The 18,039-nt window shown below is 37.2% G+C and overlaps 3 protein-coding genes across 9 annotated transcripts in view; 2 read left to right on the forward strand and 1 right to left on the reverse strand.

The window, feature by feature from the left end:
* LOC136412413 (uncharacterized protein CG43867) overlaps positions 1-17,373 on the reverse strand; it is a 50,435-nt gene extending 33,062 nt beyond the window's left edge. For 6 of the 7 annotated variants that reach the window (XM_066395491.1, XM_066395480.1, XM_066395506.1 and 3 more), the window contains exons 1-2: positions 16,950-17,371; positions 16,555-16,795 (exon numbers count right to left, since the gene is read on the reverse strand). In XM_066395491.1, the coding sequence (XP_066251588.1) occupies positions 16,555-16,795; positions 16,950-17,017 (309 nt within the window). In that variant the 5' untranslated portion in view covers positions 17,018-17,371. Of the gene's footprint in view, positions 1-16,554; positions 16,796-16,949 lie in introns of all 7 variants that reach the window. The other variant, XM_066395473.1, reaches the window with a different exon arrangement.
* Positions 1,963-3,222, forward strand: LOC136412669 (cathepsin B-like). The gene is made up of 3 exons (XM_066395813.1): positions 1,963-2,352; positions 2,456-2,927; positions 2,984-3,222. Exons 1-3 carry the CDS (start codon positions 2,014-2,016, stop codon positions 3,187-3,189), a joined length of 1,017 nt encoding a protein of 338 aa, XP_066251910.1. The 5' UTR covers positions 1,963-2,013; the 3' UTR covers positions 3,190-3,222.
* On the forward strand, positions 13,521-17,399 carry LOC136412603 (cytochrome P450 6k1-like). The gene is made up of 7 exons (XM_066395717.1): positions 13,521-13,579; positions 13,635-14,248; positions 15,086-15,115; positions 15,181-15,407; positions 15,517-15,732; positions 15,782-16,033; positions 16,093-17,399. Exons 1-7 carry the CDS (start codon positions 13,577-13,579, stop codon positions 16,260-16,262), a joined length of 1,512 nt encoding a protein of 503 aa, XP_066251814.1. The 5' UTR covers positions 13,521-13,576; the 3' UTR covers positions 16,263-17,399.
* Positions 17,400-18,039: the final 640 nt, after the last annotated feature.

Below are 18,039 nucleotides of genomic sequence, written 5' to 3' on the forward strand. Positions count from 1 at the left end.
CTCCCCCTCGCAGAAATTCCGATCTTACACGTGTCGATCAATCACTGAATTATTTACCAGATGAGATGGAAAGAGAGCTTTAAGATAACGATGATATAGACATTCATATGTGCTAGTAAAAATGGAATTCTTGATTGGCATATCTTACGAAACTTGAAGAGCTTTGGCAAAAATAACAAATTTGACAGGTCGTTAAGCGACAGGCAGTCTTATTGAACGACATTTTTTAACCCTAGAACGCTACCCATATTTTTTAGTATACAAAGAGCACCCTGGGGTTCCAGTGTACTCCAAACAATCTACACTTAAAGTATAAACAAACGAATCAAACCAACGAAGCCCGCGTCAAGACGGGATACCGGTGATATGAAACTACTGTGAAGGACAAATCAGTGTTACTAGCTAGCAAAAAATAGTAGAATATTTTTTCCTTTCTGGGGTACAGGTGTACCCCGAGTAGCATTTTAGGGTTAATGGTGTTTTCCATTCAACACCAATGTTAGCTTAGCTGCTGTTGAAGGCCCTGAGAAACATAAACAAATGAAGCGACATGTTTGAAAATAAACGAGGGTCGTGATGTTGCCAAGTCCAAACTTTTTCCTCTTCCTTCGCTCTTTCTACCTTTTTAGCTTAATTTCAATTGCGTCCGTAAACCCATTCTTGCTCTTATCTCCATCACAATTTTGAGCAGAAAATCTCAATCTAAAACTAAGTACGTATAAAGTTTTACGATCATTTGAACGTACGAAGCTCCACATGAAAATAATAAAGTCCGGACGCATTCAAATGCAAAGAGGACCGTTACCTTTGCATTAGCATATCCGAGATTTTCCGGGATATTGCAGCCAGATTTAATACATTCTAATATTCCAGGATTTCCTCCTATACGTATATGATGTTAGTTTTACGGTTCCTGATGGAGAATCTCTCTAAAACGACTCTCGATAGTGTCACATAAAATAAAATTGACCGGGAAAGTTTTGATATCCCTTTTATTGCCGTTTTAAGGGCGACATATGGTGGCAAAATGTCATATATTTATGATTGTTTTATGCGTTTTCAAATTAAGGCTTTTAAGACGAAAACTTCCCTCTCTGATTGTCTGAAAGTGATGTATTGTCTGGTAGGAACGGGAGAGTTCCTTTAAATTGTATACTCTCCTTTGTGCGTTCATTAGCAAATAAGCGAGGCAATTTTAATATCTCCTCTGCTTCCGGAGATAAGGCCTCAAAGGATTTCGTCTAATGTACTCTAATGGGGATCCATTATTAAATTGCCTGCTCCCTGGCAATATCCAGGCAGTAACTAACTAAGCTGAAGCAAGATTTTCTGGCGGATAATTCATTTTGCTGAGGCTAAAAAATATCAAGCAAAGTTAAGCAATTGTCGATCATTTTTGAGAGTCATTTAAGTGATTTTTGGAGAGGGTTTTCCATGTTCTTGCAATATTAACGTGAAAGTGGATGGATAAGATAGGGCTAAAGTGCCTGTTGTAAATTTATGATACATAATAGTAGAAATTTCAATTAAATTTTATGATGAATCCACAAAAAAAATCCTCATTAAGCGAAGAATCTGATGGTACAACCTTACAACCCTGAAATTAATTCTCAATTTGCAGGTCAATCACCTCTTTGATAACCTGACAAGGTTTTGTCTATTATAATTACAATTCTCATTAGACACACTTTAATAGCCATCATCAATCCTGTTTTTCTTTGATCCTCCACTTATAAATGACCCAACTTTGAAAAATATTTCCCACATTTCACACAGTAAATCTTATCACCCTTATCTGCATGTTGTATATCGTTACTTCAATCTAAAGTAGTCAATCGTCTTTAGTTAAAGTGCTTTTGATAATCAATCCTGATATTTATCCAACTGCGCCAGCAACTTTAAGTATAAATTACTGTGCAATCTCTGCTTGGCTAACAGTCAGGAGGTAAGCAACCCATAACATCCCGCTCCACCAAACAATTAAAGCCTTGGACAGTTTTTTTTCTAGCAAAAATGAAATTTCTGGCAGCTTTTCTCCTTTTCTCCTCCGTGGTCTCTTGGTGCTACGCGGAGGCAGACCTCCATCCCCTTTCAGAGGAATACATCGCCCAAATCAACAACAAAGCTACCACCTGGAAGGCGGGCAAGAATTTCGAGGTCCACGATTGGGAAAGGGTTAAGAAAATCGCCAATGGTGTGCTGCCCAGCAAGAGGTTACACACCAATATTGATTCAGAAAACCCTCACGATGAGAGTGAGGATGTGCCTGAAGAGTTCGATGCTCGTGAGCAGTGGAGCAAGTGCGATTCTCTGAAGCAGATCAGAGATCAGTCCAGTTGTGGATCATGTTGGGTGAGTTGTATCGAAATTATCGCTTAAAGGCTAGCATTGAAATTTTAATCTAGACCATCCCGTACATTATGCAAATTTTTTTGATAGTATACAATATGCTTAGGCTTTCGCTGCTGTTGAAGCCATGTCAGACCGACTCTGTATCCACTCAGATCAAGCTAATCAAGTGTATGTGTCAGCTGAGGATCTCAACTCTTGCTGCTATGGAGAGACCGAATGCGGATTAGGGTGCAATGGTGGTTATGTCGACGCTCCCTGGCACTATTGGCACACCGACGGTATCGTCACCGGAGGATTGTACAATGCTTCCCAAGGATGCAAAGACTACTCCCTGGAACCTTGCGAGCATCACGTAGATGGTACGAAGCCCCAGTGCGATTCCCTAGACTTTGACACCCCTGAATGTGTCAGATCTTGCTACGACTCTTCTTTGGACTACAAAGATTCTCTCACATTCGGCCAAGATCAGATTAATACGTTTTCCAATGAGAAACAAATGCAATTGGAAATTTACAAGAATGGTCCTGTGGAAGCTGCGTTTATTGTTTATGATGATTTTCTGAGTTACAAATCTGGTAAGAGCGGAAACTCGCTCGAAAAAGTACGTCTCAAAATTAGTTCTCTTTTTCAGGGGTTTACCAAGCAACCAGCAACAAGGAGGTAGGAGCCCATGCTATCAAGATCCTTGGGTGGGGGGTTGAAAAGGGCACCAACTATTGGTTGATCGCGAATTCCTGGGATTCCGATTGGGGTGATAATGGATACGTTAAATTTTTCAGAGGAGAGGATCATTGCGGAATTGAAAGCAACGTTGCTGCCAGTTTGCCCCGTTTATAAATTTATCTTGAATAAATTTGATTCATGTATTTATATTATATACTATTTAAAACGAAAAAGGAGTCACTTCTCTATGTGCTTATTATATGAAGAAGTGACTCCCTTTTCGTTGCGAATAGAGTACATTGTTTCTACTTCCTCGATGTTACGAAATATTGTCCAATAATCCAGCCCACAAAGCCTGCAATAAATATCCCATTAAACGGTTTCCATTAATGAAGCAAACATCCAAATGGAAGCGCCGATACATTTAAAGTAAATGAATCGAGCAGATTTGTAGAATTAATTTAATCCCGCTCCGGCCAAAACTCATGAATAATGCAGGATATCGGTCTTTAGGGCAGGAATTATTAAGAAAAAAGGATTTGGGTCTACGACACAGTAATTTTCTGCCTCGATTGATCGTGTGGGTTCACCTAAATTAGATTCTAATAGCTTTCATTTTAGGGGTGATAAAAACTACCATTACTCCATCCAAGAGGAAAGAAAACGGGGTTTCTTCTTGAAGTAAAAAAGCATATTCAAGGCATAAATCGCGAAACAAAGACATTAATTTCGAGTACCATTATGCAACGCTAGAATTTATTTCAATTTCCGCGGCCATTAAACCTGGAGAGTCCATTGAAGTTACTGAAAAGCACAATAAGATAATCAAATATTCATGAAATATTTCACTCGAACAATTCCACCGGTTAGATTAACTGCAATTGAGCAATTTGGCCTATAATTTGAGGTTAAGTGCTATAGAGACTGCTTGAGATTTATTTGCAAATTCGTCTCTGTTCAAATGAGGGTTCCTAAAAATGCATATCCAATCTCGATTGAATCTCAATTAAACCATTTATTGGAAAAAGAGAATATGTAATTCCATATTGTGACGCTTACTGTTTTTTATTTGATGAGTAAATTCATTTAAGATGATTTGGAGAACTATAGTAGGCATATTGAAAATCGTATTGTTTTCAATTTGATTAAGATAATTTGATGTATTTAGTATTAAATTTCAACAAGTAATTTCCGTTTCCCACTCACTTTTTAATAGAGTTTAACACTCTCTTTTATCTTAAATTCTTTAGTACATGCACATAAATGGAAAAAAAGCCAGAAATGTAATCAAACGTACATCTTTTAAACTACTTTATCTGGGGCACTAACAAGCAGTCATTTGTATAAATAGTTCGGTAAATATTTTCTTCTTCAATGTCTTGTGTGCCTTTTGAATTCCACGAATGAAAGATTTACGTTCGTTTGGCATACAGGATGATTCATAAACAGTGGCCAAAAATTAAATTCCATACCCTTTACGAGCTTCAAGGGGAACGACTTTGAGGGAGATTTCTCCTTCTTGATCTGTCGTGAGAATTTTTTACCTTCCACTATGCGGTTTTGAACGAACTGAATGAGTTCACCCAGTTTATTGCAATGTCATTCAAAGGTTCTGATTTAATTATTTATTATTGTGATAAAGTTCCAGGTACTCTCAGCCGCGCGACTTTTAAAATTTGTTTGCACATAAACAAAAACCATATTTCTCACCTCAACGTTTCGTCATCACATTGTGTCGAGGCATTCGTGAAAGTATAACGCGATTTACTTATCACACTAATGAAACAATCTGTTCATTAATATATGCAGTTGTGACTAATTATGGATATAGTAAACATCAGTAAAAATAGCTTTTCAAATGACTTTATCATACCTAAAAACCTCCCTAAAGCAATTTAAAGCCAGTAAATCAGAAACTACTAGATTTATTCCTCACTTAGACGATAAAAAAATACTTACACATCTTGTGGAATGAAACCAAGTGAGTATTTTATAAGGCACATTTAGCTGAATCGCTCTGTTCTATCCGCTAGCACGCTATACTTATCTGGCCAATGTTTCTGGGGCCCTCTGTATCTTTTGGCAATATGAAAATTCTCGTCTATATTTATTCGATATCTCGGGAATTTTCATATTAGACCTGTGAAAGTTTTTATATTAAGTATAACGTCCCTCAAAACGCATTTCTTGGCTCGCAAATGGGATCGAAATAAACAATAAATGTGTCTGAAACCTCCAACTTTGAGGCAAAAATGATACATTATTTACGAAACGAGGAAGGTATTAAAATTTGAAGCTCCGAGTCATAACAGCTCTCGTTTCTTAGAGATATTTTTCCTCTTTACGCTCCAGTTGTAGACACGAGAGAGAATGGATTTACTAAAAAGTGTAAAAAGCATCGAAGGGAGTGCTACGGAATATAAAACACCCCTTCGATGTTTTGTTTATGGTTTATTTTTGTTGTAGCTCAAATTGAATTATTCGTTGATGTCGCCGGAAGGAGGGGATTTGCATGCAAAATAATGCTGATTAAATTAGAAATTACAATGAAAAAACAAATTGGAGAATTGTCAAGCCAACTATGAACATTTTTCCTATGGAGAAACACAGCGAATGATGGGAATAAATTTGCTGAAACGCTCAAGAGGACGGAACAGCCCCCCGTTGACTGATGGATATTTTCAACCCCCATCAAAAGTAACCGGGACGAGATGCCTGCCGCGAAAACACCTGGGCCCTGGAAAACCCCTGGAAAACAGGGGAGAGGGGGACAGGCGACGAATAAGTTTACTTAGGCCCGTTGACATTTCACTTATGTCATCGTTCATCTCAGTTGGACGTGACGCATGCCATCGCATCGAGGACTTTGTCTTTGCGAAATATGCTTCCTGGTGTTATCATTAATTTTTGCACCCTCTCTATGTTTATATAGGGCGTTTTCTAATCATACGGCGCAGATTTAACGGGACACTCCTTTAAGTCAAAATAAGAAACAAAGTTCTTATGAACCTTTCTAAATTTCAATACCCTGCATTTCGGAAATGAACCGCTTCCGGAACCGTCCGGAACATATACGCATCTTTTACGTGAACTTTTTCTACAAGGTTTTTGAGAGAATTACGTATAAATCCGTATTTGAATTTGAAGATACATGCATGGCTTAATATCTCGTAAATCGACAGCCTTAAACTGATCTCTTTTCTCAGAATATGCGAAAAATACATTCCTAAATAACGAACAATTAGATATTATTTACCCTGATTGTCCACAAGTTCTTGAAAAAGGCGATCGTGGAATTTTAACGTGGAGACGGGATCTCCGGCAGGTCAGTGATGTTCATAAACTCGTACGTGAGGAGCGAATCCAAGAGTCACGGCAAGTTTCTCTTTATCTCGGTGCTACATTGATAACTTCGGTCTACCCCCGGACAGCCTTCTTAGCCTTCTATTTTTTTAAGATTATTATTAATGATGTACCATAGTCTTTGAAGAGCTCCGCGGGATTGAGGTTTCAGATGATACTAAACTCTTCAGACCAGCAAGTGGGAAGACTGATCGTGTTATGCTCCAGAATAATTTAAACTTACGTAGGTATGTTATACACCGGTTTAACAACAACATGTTAGTAAACGTTGAAGCATGTTGTTATATGGTTTATTCAAGGAAAATTGATAGTTATTACTGGAAAGTATTACATTGCCGACTGATAATTAAGAAGGTGCAATGAAGTCAAACACTTACGGGTAAGATTTTAAGGCAATTTTGGACTTAATGTTCACTTATAGCGTACCTGTTAATTAAAAAAAAAAACATTTTTACCCAAGAAATACCTCTTTAAGTTTACGCCGTATGTTTAGGACACATCTTGTACAGATGATCAACGAAAGAAGCTTTTATGAAAATTACTTGTTCAGCTTTCAACGTGGTGACCGATTTTTATTGCTTTTATCATTTTATTTATCGTTCCCTGCAATCGCTATGAAGCGCTTAGTAGCTTTGAACTCGCCGATGTTATCTTGAGTCGCTCAGACATTAATTACACTCGCATCCAGTGCGCGATTACTGAACTATGTCATCATGTTCCGAAAACACATAAATTTGACAGCTCCATAATAAACTTGACATTTGAATAGACATTTTCGAATGCAAATTCAGCGTTATTGTGCAATTAAACGTAATTAGGCTGAATATTTATGGTTATTTCCCTCAAATATAGCAACTATTAACTATCGCTATAATAAAATATCACTTAAATATATATAGGTACACACAGGTGTACATAAAGTATGGACACATCGACTTTAGTTTACAATTCCACATATTACATTTTGGTTGGACAATATTCACCGCGACGTCATCATTGTTCCAGATGTGACGTCAGTGTTAATTTTTTTAAACGGTAATCCCCGTTTATGACCCTTTTATGTGAAAGGGCACACTTTTCTATGTACAGGACATAAACATTTTTATTACGTTACATAATAAATTTGTTGATACATAACGATAAAAGATAGACAACCACTGAACGAATCGGAGTTTTGTTGATTTATTTGGTAGGTTCGTTTATTCATTTTCATAGAAAGTTATTTTTATTCGTTTAATACACAACATTTTCATGTGTGTTAGTTTTGGTTAGACTTTGTAAAGGTTTAATTTCAAATAAAAGTTGTGCGACGCGTTTATCTATAACACAAAAAATTGAAATTCTTATAATTGGCTATGGTGATAAAGTGCGAACACAACAGGAGGGGTATGTTTTATTTAACAACAAATATCCGGATAGAAAAATAAACCAATTAATAGTCGGCAAAATTGAGAGAAAGTTTCGAGATACAGGTTTTGTGAAAGGTAAACCGGAGGCTTACATATTATGCGATTAGTAAGAACAAAAAATTTAATGTTTTACTAACTGTACAAGGAAATCCATGTAGTAGCATTCGGCAACTTGGTCGCGATTATGATTTTCCTATTTCGCCTGTACATAAGGTTTTAAAATCTAAAGTGTCATTCCTAGAAAATGTTAAATGAAAGTTAAAAAAAGTAAAATGAAGATGACCCAGACCGACGAAAGCAATTCTATCGAACCCTAATGGGTATGTGCCATAATTACCCTCGCGAAGTTGAAAATATTATAAAGTGTACGAAAGTTATGTTGAATGTAGGTTTAATTTTCGGTAATTTTTAAAATTGAAATTAACGGCTCGGTAATGAGATTTTAATGACAAAAAAAAATGATACAAGGTGTCTGGTCGCAAAGGATACCGAATCAATTCTGACCCTTTTGGAGAGCCGATTCGTTACCGGGAAAAAATAATATAAACCATACAATTGATACGCCGAATATCTTATTCCGCGTCTAGCAAGATGTGAACGTTGGCATAACACAAATAAGTTTCCGCCATTTGACAAAACATGGCCCCAACAGGAGATTATCTTGAAATTATCAGATGTAAAACGTACTATCGCAAGTTTGGTCATCTAGTAACAACATCACTTTGAAATATTAGTGACTCCTTATCAGCATCACATAATTTGTTTCGTTCAATAGTGTCAAGTTTTGCACTGAATAAGCGTCATTTTGCGGGAACTTTTAATTTACTTCTTTAACTTGAAGAAATCTGCAGCTTAGGCGCATCGATTGCTTGTAGAAGCATATAGTGAGGCTGCTTCAAGTGAGAGAAGTTGTCGCGAGTGGTTTCACAAATTTAAAAATGGTCAATTTCACGTGGAAGACAAAGAATGCAGTGGAAGACCTAAAGTGGACGAAGATACGGAATTGGAAGTCTTATCGGAGGAAGATTCGTCTCAAACGCAAAAAGAACTTGCGCACTCACATTAGAAGTGACTCAACCAGCAATTTCGCATCATTTAAAAGAGCTGGGAATTGGGTTCCTTATGAATTGAAGCCGAGAGACGTCGAACGCCGATTTCGCACGAGTGAAATGCTGCTTGCCAGGCATAAAAAAAGGGTTTTCTGCATCGAGTAGTCACTGACGATAAAAAATGGATCCATTATGATAACCCATGCTTCAACATCGACAGCCAAACCAAATATTCATGGAAAAAAACTCACGTTGTGTATTTGGTGGGATCAGCTTGGTGTCATATATTATGAGTTGCTCAAAATGAACACAACCATTACTGGAACTCTCTATCGAACACAATTAATGAGATTGAGCCGAGCATTCAAGGAAAAAAGGCGTCCATTACTACTCCAGACACGACAAAATTATTCTCCTACATGATAAAGCTCGTCCGCACGTTGCGGTGCCGGTCAAAACACCTATTCGGAAACACTTAGTTGGGAAATTCTACCCCACTCGCCATATTCACCAGACCTTGCCCCATCTGACTATCACTTATTCCAGTCGATGGCACATGCTCTGTCTGAGCAGCGCTTTACATCATACGAAGATACCAAAGATTGGGTCGATTCATGGATGATCTCAACAGATGAAGAGTTCTTCCCACGTGGTATTCGAATGCTGCCAGAAAGATGGGAAAAAGTAGTGGCTAGTGATGGACAATACTTTGAATAAAACATAATGCATCGTTCTTTCACAATAAATTCCTAATTTTTAATATCAAACGGCGGAAACTTATTTATAACCCTTATATATTTTCAAATGACTCAACCGGAGAAATGAATAGACAAAAGTGTCGCTATTGGGCAAAGGAAAATTCCAGATGGAGGAGAATACACCCAATATTCTGGAAAAATTAATGTTTGGGCCGGGATTGTCAAAAATCAGATCGTTGGGTTTTTTGAAGAAACTTTGAACGATCCAAGATACCTTAAATTTTTAGAACACTTAATCCCCATTTTAAGAACTTTATTTCTCAGCCCGAATAACCCAATGACACATGATGAAAATGTATGGTTCGAGTAAAATGGTGCACTACCGCATTATGTAGTTCAGGATAGGCAATATTTCAACGATATAGCATTTCCCAACATACGGGTTGGAAGATGTGGATTTATTGAATGGCTATCAAGGTCTCCAGATCTTAATCCTCTGGATTATTTTTTATTTGGCTACTTGAAAAATGTTGTGTAAAAAACTAGACCTGAAACAATTGACAACTTAAAAACTAGAATCAAAAAAGAATGCTCTAATATTAATCAAGAAACAATAAATAGGGTTCAGCATAAATTTATCCACCATTTGGAATACTGCCAGGCGCAAGAAGAGTTTCAATTTGAATATTTAATTTAGTAAATATTTATTATTCCTACTTATTAAATACTATGTTTCGTTAAAATGTATTTTCCTGTTACCGTGAAAAAATATGTTTTTGAGAATTTATCAAAAAATTTGTCCTGTACATAAAAAAGTGTCCTTTCACGTAAAATGATCAAAAACAGGGGTTACCATTTAAAAAAATTAACACTGACGTCATATTTGGAACAACGATGACGTCACAGTAAATATTGTCCAATCAAAATATGCGGAATTGTAAACTAAAGTCCACTTCTCCAAGCATTTTTTATTATTTTATTTTCACACCTAGAGAAGGGATTTATTCCATACTTTATGTGCACCCTGTATAGGAGTTTTTTTACCTTTTAATGTTCAAAACAAATGCTTAGTTTCCTTAGCATTTATAAGGCTTTGTACCCCTCCCCCCTTCCACTTTGGTAATGTTGGAAAACTTACTTTTGGGAAGCCGTAATTGGAATTGAAAACGTCAAAAACTCTCGAATGCGCTCTTTATGCAGAATAACGTTGGGGCTGCAAATAATGAAGGCGGCTTATGCGCGGGCACGATAATCCGTCCCTGGACCAAGATAAGCAAATCTAATAGGGCCCTGGTAGGACATAAACCCTAGTAAGTACACACTAAACGACAGTTATATTGGGTTTGCCAACTCACCCCTACCAGAGAGATGAATTTGTAATTTCATCCCTTATTTTTTCCGAGTCAAGTGATTAATTACCTTTGACTATTAAAATTGAATTTGCGATTGATATTGCGAAATTTGGTGATATATTTACCAATATCAAAGAACTTAGTGGTAATTTGAATATAGTCAGCCTGCAGAAAATGCACTTCTACCTTGATGTATTGCTCAACATCTTGGACCAATAACAAATCCATCAATCCATATTTTCGACATCCCCCAAATTTATATAATTTCCGGCTGTTCTTCAGGAATTGTGCTGGTGGATAAATCGTCGAATCTAAGCTGCTAAGTGATTAAAGTCGACACGTGCAATATCTCCGGAGAAAAGGATGATTGATGGACGTTGTCCGAAAAAAAGGACGCAAACAGCCCCCGTGCAACGTCTATTTATCTCTATTATGAATACGTTTTGTTCCTCCATGTAAAATTCTGGGCCGAGGCGATTATGAATCGTTAGCGTTTTAATAATGATGGATTTGCGCATTTCCTTTCAGAGCAGTTATCCAGATGGAAAATTTCCAAAGTTTCCAAGACAAACCGCGAGTTATGAACTGGTTCATTACGCTGATTGTTCCCAGAACAATAACCGGAGCTTGTAAAGTCACCGTTCAAATTACTTCTCCTAGGGAAAATATCACCGGAGCAGTTGGTAGTAAAAGAACGGAACAAGCAAGCTGAAGGCCGTAAAACATTAGAGGAGGAATAACTGCTGCCGAAATATACTGCGCGAGATAAAGGGGGCGACTTTCTGGAAATACCCCGTAATAAATAACGAGGGCGGGGGTGTGAACCGCAGTAATAAGTACTCCGTCTTAAACTTTCGGATTTAGAGGACCTAGGAGTACTTTAAGTTGGGAAAGAAACCCGAGGAAATCGATACTGATAGTGATGTAATGTGACACACCTTTTAAAACCGTGCAAGGAAGGGTTGGAAATTATTTTACATTATCGCCATCCGTATATATGACATTGCCAACATCAGAACCCCAATGGCACTACGAGCACATTCGTATTCAAAAACACCTTTCGAATGTGAAGTGCAACTAACAAAACCATGCGAGCGTTAAAATTAGGTGTATCCAGAACGTGCTGGATGAGTTCGGGAATAAAACATTCGGAGCGATTTGATCAGTCACAGCGACAGAAGATAAAATTGAGCCATTCAAAAACCACTCAAAAATCAGTTTTTGAGATGAAGAAAGGCGGAAAAACATATAGAGGTTCAAAGAAAAATTGACTGCAAACTAACAAATTGGGGTATTTCTCAAAGGTGGATATTTTAAATTATACGTCTATACATGGAACCGCCTGAATGTTTTATAACATTTCTAATTCATGGGAAAAATTTATGATAACTTGTGTCTATGCCTTTTGTACGGTATGTCTAAATCTTTATCCAACCGCCTAACTAGTTTGCAAGATACATAACATCAAATGAACGAGTAAAATAAAAAATTAAGTTTTTTCATCTTTTTCCTGACCAAAAGGAGTTGCATTCAAATGTCCATAATTATTTAACTTTGCAACGAATAAAAAACTACTGGAAAAAAGAGCGGAAATCGACAATTACATATCCATTTAGCCCTACGTTAGAACTCTTGTGCCGCAACAAATTATCGGAGGGTTATTAGAAAACTTTTGCCGCATTGGAACATAAACTGGCCCAAGTGGCGTAAATCGCCCGATTCTGTGCATATTCGCAGTAGATTTCGGCCGTTTGACGCACGTGGGCGAAATTAGTCAAAAGCCGTTTGGGGGTGAAAGGGGGATGAATTATTTAATATACAGTCTGTAATGACGTGTTTGATAGTTCTCCTACAGGAACATATAAAATGTCCAGAGGGCAAATAATGTATGTACCCGTTTTCGGTCCTGTAATTAACAGTTGGGATATGTCTGGTAAATGGGGTTGAAAAGGATGCGGTCGAACCTTAATGCGGTCTTTAAGGAACTACGCATCCCCCGTGGCCCTTCGGAGGTAAGTTTTGATTAAATATTCTTAGCTTGCTAGGTCGAGATGGAACTATTAAGACCAAAATATCGTAACAGCACTAGAGCAGACACGAAAATAGTGATCACATGAAAGTTATCACGATTTTAGAAATTCTTTAGTCAAAGCGGTAAACATTTAGAATGAATCTATCAAATCCAAAGTAACTAAATAAAATAAAATAAAACAAGAGTGATATAAAAACGAACCTTCGCACATGGATGAGAAATATTCCATTAATTAAGAACATGACTAGCTACTGTTTATCAATACTAATTAGTAGCCTCGCTAGTGACGTAGATTTGTATCAGAGCATAATTAGACAATTTGCAGTATGTACAATATTACATGTATTTGTAAATAAACGTGAATCTTTCTGTGAAAATCACTTAATTATATATGATCTTAATACCGCTTAAATGCCCCAAGCACAGAACCGCAATAGTGACTATTTCACTTTCATAGTTTCTCATCATGTTAGCAAAAACACAAAAAAACTTCTCCGGTTCTGTTTTGACCTTAGACATTGTTTACATCGATCCCTTCAATTTTTTCACAATCATCCATTTTTCTGATACAAAGATAATATAGGAAAAGTATATATTTGGGGTCACGTATGATCAAACGAAATTTAGTACATTATTCTCCTTTGAGACAATCACGTAAATGGTAAGGTTATTGAATATTAGGTAATAAAACGTTGAGAATATTTAAACATTTTTAGATGGAGAATTTTTCACTTCTCACATTGGCCTTACTGGCTCTCACCTTAATTTTGCCTTACCTCTTCCTTACTCGAAACTTTGATTACTGGAAAAAACGCAATGTCTACTACATCAAGCCAATTCCTCTCTTCGGAAACCTTCTACCGGTCTTTCGCATGAAACAAATCCTGGCAGAATGGTTAGCAGATCTGACCAAGAAAGTCAACAAAGATTACTTCGGTGTGTTTGTCTTCGACCAGCCGGTGTTGGTGATCAAATCCCCCAAATACATAAAAGCGATTATGCAGAAGGATTCTTCCTATTTCCAAGATAGGTCCGTATCACCCTGTCTTCACCATCCCGTCATGTCGAACTTCTTGTTTTTCGCTACTAATCCCAAATGGAAGGAATTAAGAAACAGCGCGAGCCCGGTGTTCAGCTCTGGAAAGCTCAAGAAAATGTTCCCTTTGTTCCTAAATGAGGGGAAAGAACTGTGCCGATATTTGAGTCGAATTGAAAATGTTCCGAACATGGAGTCCAAGGAGATTTGTGCAAAATATTCGACGAATATTATTGCCATATCAACATTTGCGGTAGATGCCAAGTCATTTGAGAGTGAAGACGCAGAATTCAGGTAAGAGTTTGTTGAGAGTTTCAAAAAATGCACATATCATCAATATTAATCAATAGAAGTCAGATTTTATTTGAAATCGGTAGTATAACATGAGGATGGGTGCCCCATCCATATGTCTACTTATTTGATCAGAAAAACCTACAGAAATAAGCATATTTTTACTTGAGGCCTTCCTGTCCATTCTTTTATGGGACACCTTATAATTCGAAAACTATAAGGATTGTAAAATTTAAACGAAAAATTCTTCACAGGCAAATCATTTCGGAAAATCCTACACTTACATGTAAATAACAACAGCACGTTAATTAACAGTGTTAGTCATTGGCGCAATGTCCTGAATAGGAGCAGCAGGGGATATATGTATTATTCACAGCCGGGAAAAATGTGAGATGTTGCCAAATATCGAAAGAAATACATAGTTGAAATATCAATCTCCAAAGTAATAGATATTGTGCGTTTTTTTTTAATTAGTCGTCTTCATAATAATCTTATTTAAGCTTGGCATTTCTTTTGATTTTTGTCAACAATGCACTATCTTGCTGGCTACGATCCCAATATCTTCATCCGCCTAGTTACTCAAACTATTGCGTTAACATAAACTTTGTTTTTGTGACAAAATATAAGCACATAGCTGCTGTTTCCCCATTAAATTGCGATTAGATCAATTCTGAAAAATGTTAGTTTTGTTTTGATGAAAGTCCATTGAAGTCATGATAGAACTTCATGAGAATTATTGAGCGTTTTACTTGTTCACATATAAACTTTACTACGGTTGCACGAATTTAACGCAAAATTAATTATTAATCAATGAGCATAATCAAGATTTTCGTTTTGCAGGAATCTTGGAAGGAAATTGTTCGACTTTAGGTAAAGTAATGGCAATATTCAAAGCAGAGGCATGCTTCTAGATAAATGATCATTTATGCTTTTAGGCTCTCAAACGCCATAAGACAATTTACAAACTTTTTAACCCCGAAATTCGCCAACTTTCTACGAATACCCTTTATTGACCCCACAATCGTCAAACGATTCCACGACATTTTTAAGGAAGTCCTGCACACCAAAATTGCTTCTGATGCACTAGATCCTACCCTTAAGCGCAACGACATGATAGACATCATCGTGAAAATTGCCAGAAAGGGAACGCATATAGACATTGGTACTAAGGGCAAAATTAAGTACTAGTAAAATTAACAGGGTCTTTATCGCCCTGTTAAATTTGCTAGCAGCACTTGAACATTTTGAATCTGAGGAAAGAAATTTCACAGATGATACCGTAATGGCGGGACAAGCTGTACAGTTATTTTTTGCTGGGTTTGAAACAGTTAGCTCCGTGCTAAGTTTCACCCTCTATGAGTTGAGCATCCAGCCAGAAATCCAGGAACATTTGCGAAGGGAAATCCTTGAAAACATGGAAAAATATAACGGCGAATTGACATACGAGGGAGTGAGTGAAATGAAATATATGGATATGTGTGTGTGTGGTAAGCTGCAATGATTTCAAAAATCAAGGGATAATTGTTGATGATCCAGAAACCATGCGCAAGTACCCAACGCTGCCCTTCCTGGATAGACGATGTTCTGCGAATTACAAACTACCAGACTCGGATTTAGTAATAGAAAAGGGCACTGTAGTCTACATATCCTTGTTTGGATTGCATTACAATCCTGAGTACTACCCTGAACCGGAAAAATACATTCCTGAAAGATTTGAAAACAAATCTAAAATCAATTCTGATGGATTGGTTTATATTCCCTTCGGAGAAGGTCCTAGGATTTGTATCGGTAAGTGTACAAATGAATCCAGGGACGTTAAAATGGTTAATTTACATTTTATTTTGCAGGCAATAGATTCGGGTTACTGGCGGTGAAAACAGGCCTATCTTCGATACTCTCAAAATACAGGGTGGTGCCCACTGACAAGACTCCAATTCCAATAAAATTCGAGGTGAAATCGTTGATTTTGCAGTCGAAAGTAGGGATACCTCTCCAATTTGAGCCCTTGACGCACTAAAAAATGCTATTAATGGCCGAAATGCCCTTTAATGTGATAATTTATATTTAGTTTTGATATGTTAGAAGTCAATTATTCAACGCGTAGCAACGTTCTAAATAACGTTTTGTTCACCAATTACAAGGGACAATTCCTTAATACACTTTCCTAGTTATTTTTATCGATTTCCGCGTAATTTAATCCCGCACGAGACTATGACTTGAAAACTGTCAACACATTTTCACAATTAGTGTGTTTATACATTTTTTTAAAATGAGCACTCATTGTTAATTTACGAAGTACAAAGACTTACCTTTTCTCGCAACATATCTCTGGTTCTAGTGGCCTGTGTCCTGTTTCTATGCAGCTCAAATTGCAATTTGAGGCATCTCTCTTTCCAGTTGATTTCGCCAGCAGCATCGCTAGGTCCTGCGGTCAGTTCATCTAATAAAACATCGGAACGAAGTACTGAACTAGATACGCCACCAGATCCGGTAGAATCCCGAACGCGACGCGGGAGAAGTCTTGGAGACGAGGGAGTCGATTGGGATAGCCTGAGAAGGAATTGCTGTGGTTTAGGTATACTTGTAAATTTTCTATACAGAGCGTAAATGCGAAAATCAAAATGAGACAAAAAGTTTACGTAAATGTTTCGTTTGTGAATGTTAAAATTTCAAAACTTTTCACTGCATATAGTCTGCGCATTACCTAGTAATCTCTCCAAGCCTAGTTAAGGGGTCGTACCCTCCACTATGTCTTTTCTTCGCTGGATCCATATTTGTCACCTCCAAATCATTTGAAAATCATTAGAAACACCAGCGGAAGGCATTTCACACTACACGTTTCGTTAACGGACTACGAATAGAAAAATGCTGACAGCAGGAAGAAAATATCGCACGTCTTTTCTTCGATGAATGGATGAGTATCTTTAGAATCTTAAGTGTCGAACGTAACGTTTTCATTAAGAGTTCATATACCGGCGTGCACACATCTTTAGATCGGTAGTACCATAGTGCATGGCCAATGACCCGCTTACATTTGATGCATGAGAAACAGTAGTAGTACGAAGGCCTCCATGGTTTTACTTTCATTTGTAGATATTGGATTTTAATCACATGTTCTTGAATGATCTGCAACAATCAGAAAACCTTGTTAGAATATTTTTCCATTAAATTCCGGCGTCCATTCGGAAATTAAGTTCCTGCACTTCCCTGATATTCCCGAAGGGACGTCGATTATATATCCTGTATAGGCCCAATTCCAGTTTCATTTCCTTTCACCCTACCCGAAAAATTAATAGCCCTTTAATCACTCAATTACCCAATTGCTCTGTATATGGCCAAACCTTCAAAATCTCCTTTGAAACGATAAAAACCGAACACTTTTTTCCAAATACATGCCTAACGATAAAAGGTGCGTCTCTCAACCGAAATTTATGAAAATCGATGTGACAAAAGACCAGTTTGCATATCTTATACACATTCTTATGCGCCATGAGGGACAGATAGGGTCCTTATTTATTTATACAGAACGTTCCACATTTCCGGAACGCTATAAACACATATATCGGTCGGAGAAATCTTTATCGTTTTATGGAATAAGTGGCCCAAGATGCCTTTAAACCCCCAGAGGATGGGAAAACATTGAACGAGTTTGAGTGCAATTTAAAGGACATATTTAGGGAGCCCTTTATCGAAATGTGTTAGTTGGAAATTCGGGAAATTTCACGATCACGGACTCAAAACCTCACAAATTCATTCATCAAATTGTCAAAATTCCGAATCATTACATTAAAAAA

Source organism: Euwallacea similis, chromosome 1 (genome assembly GCF_039881205.1).
Source record: "Euwallacea similis isolate ESF13 chromosome 1, ESF131.1, whole genome shotgun sequence".
Taxonomy (NCBI): domain Eukaryota; kingdom Metazoa; phylum Arthropoda; class Insecta; order Coleoptera; family Curculionidae; genus Euwallacea; species Euwallacea similis.

Excerpts from the sequence above, each read along its gene's own strand:
- LOC136412669 (XM_066395813.1), top strand. The coding sequence starts at position 2,014 with ATGAAATTTCTGGCAGCTTTTCTCCTTTTCTCCTCCGTGGTCTCTTGG. Across the intron at positions 2,353-2,455 it reads CCAGTTGTGGATCATGTTGG|GCTTTCGCTGCTGTTGAAGC; the intron begins GTGAGTTGTATC and ends CAATATGCTTAG. Across the intron at positions 2,928-2,983 it reads TTTTCTGAGTTACAAATCTG|GGGTTTACCAAGCAACCAGC; the intron begins GTAAGAGCGGAA and ends TCTCTTTTTCAG.
- LOC136412603 (XM_066395717.1), top strand. Across the intron at positions 14,249-15,085 it reads AGTGAAGACGCAGAATTCAG|GAATCTTGGAAGGAAATTGT; the intron begins GTAAGAGTTTGT and ends TTCGTTTTGCAG. Across the intron at positions 16,034-16,092 it reads AGGTCCTAGGATTTGTATCG|GCAATAGATTCGGGTTACTG; the intron begins GTAAGTGTACAA and ends TTTATTTTGCAG.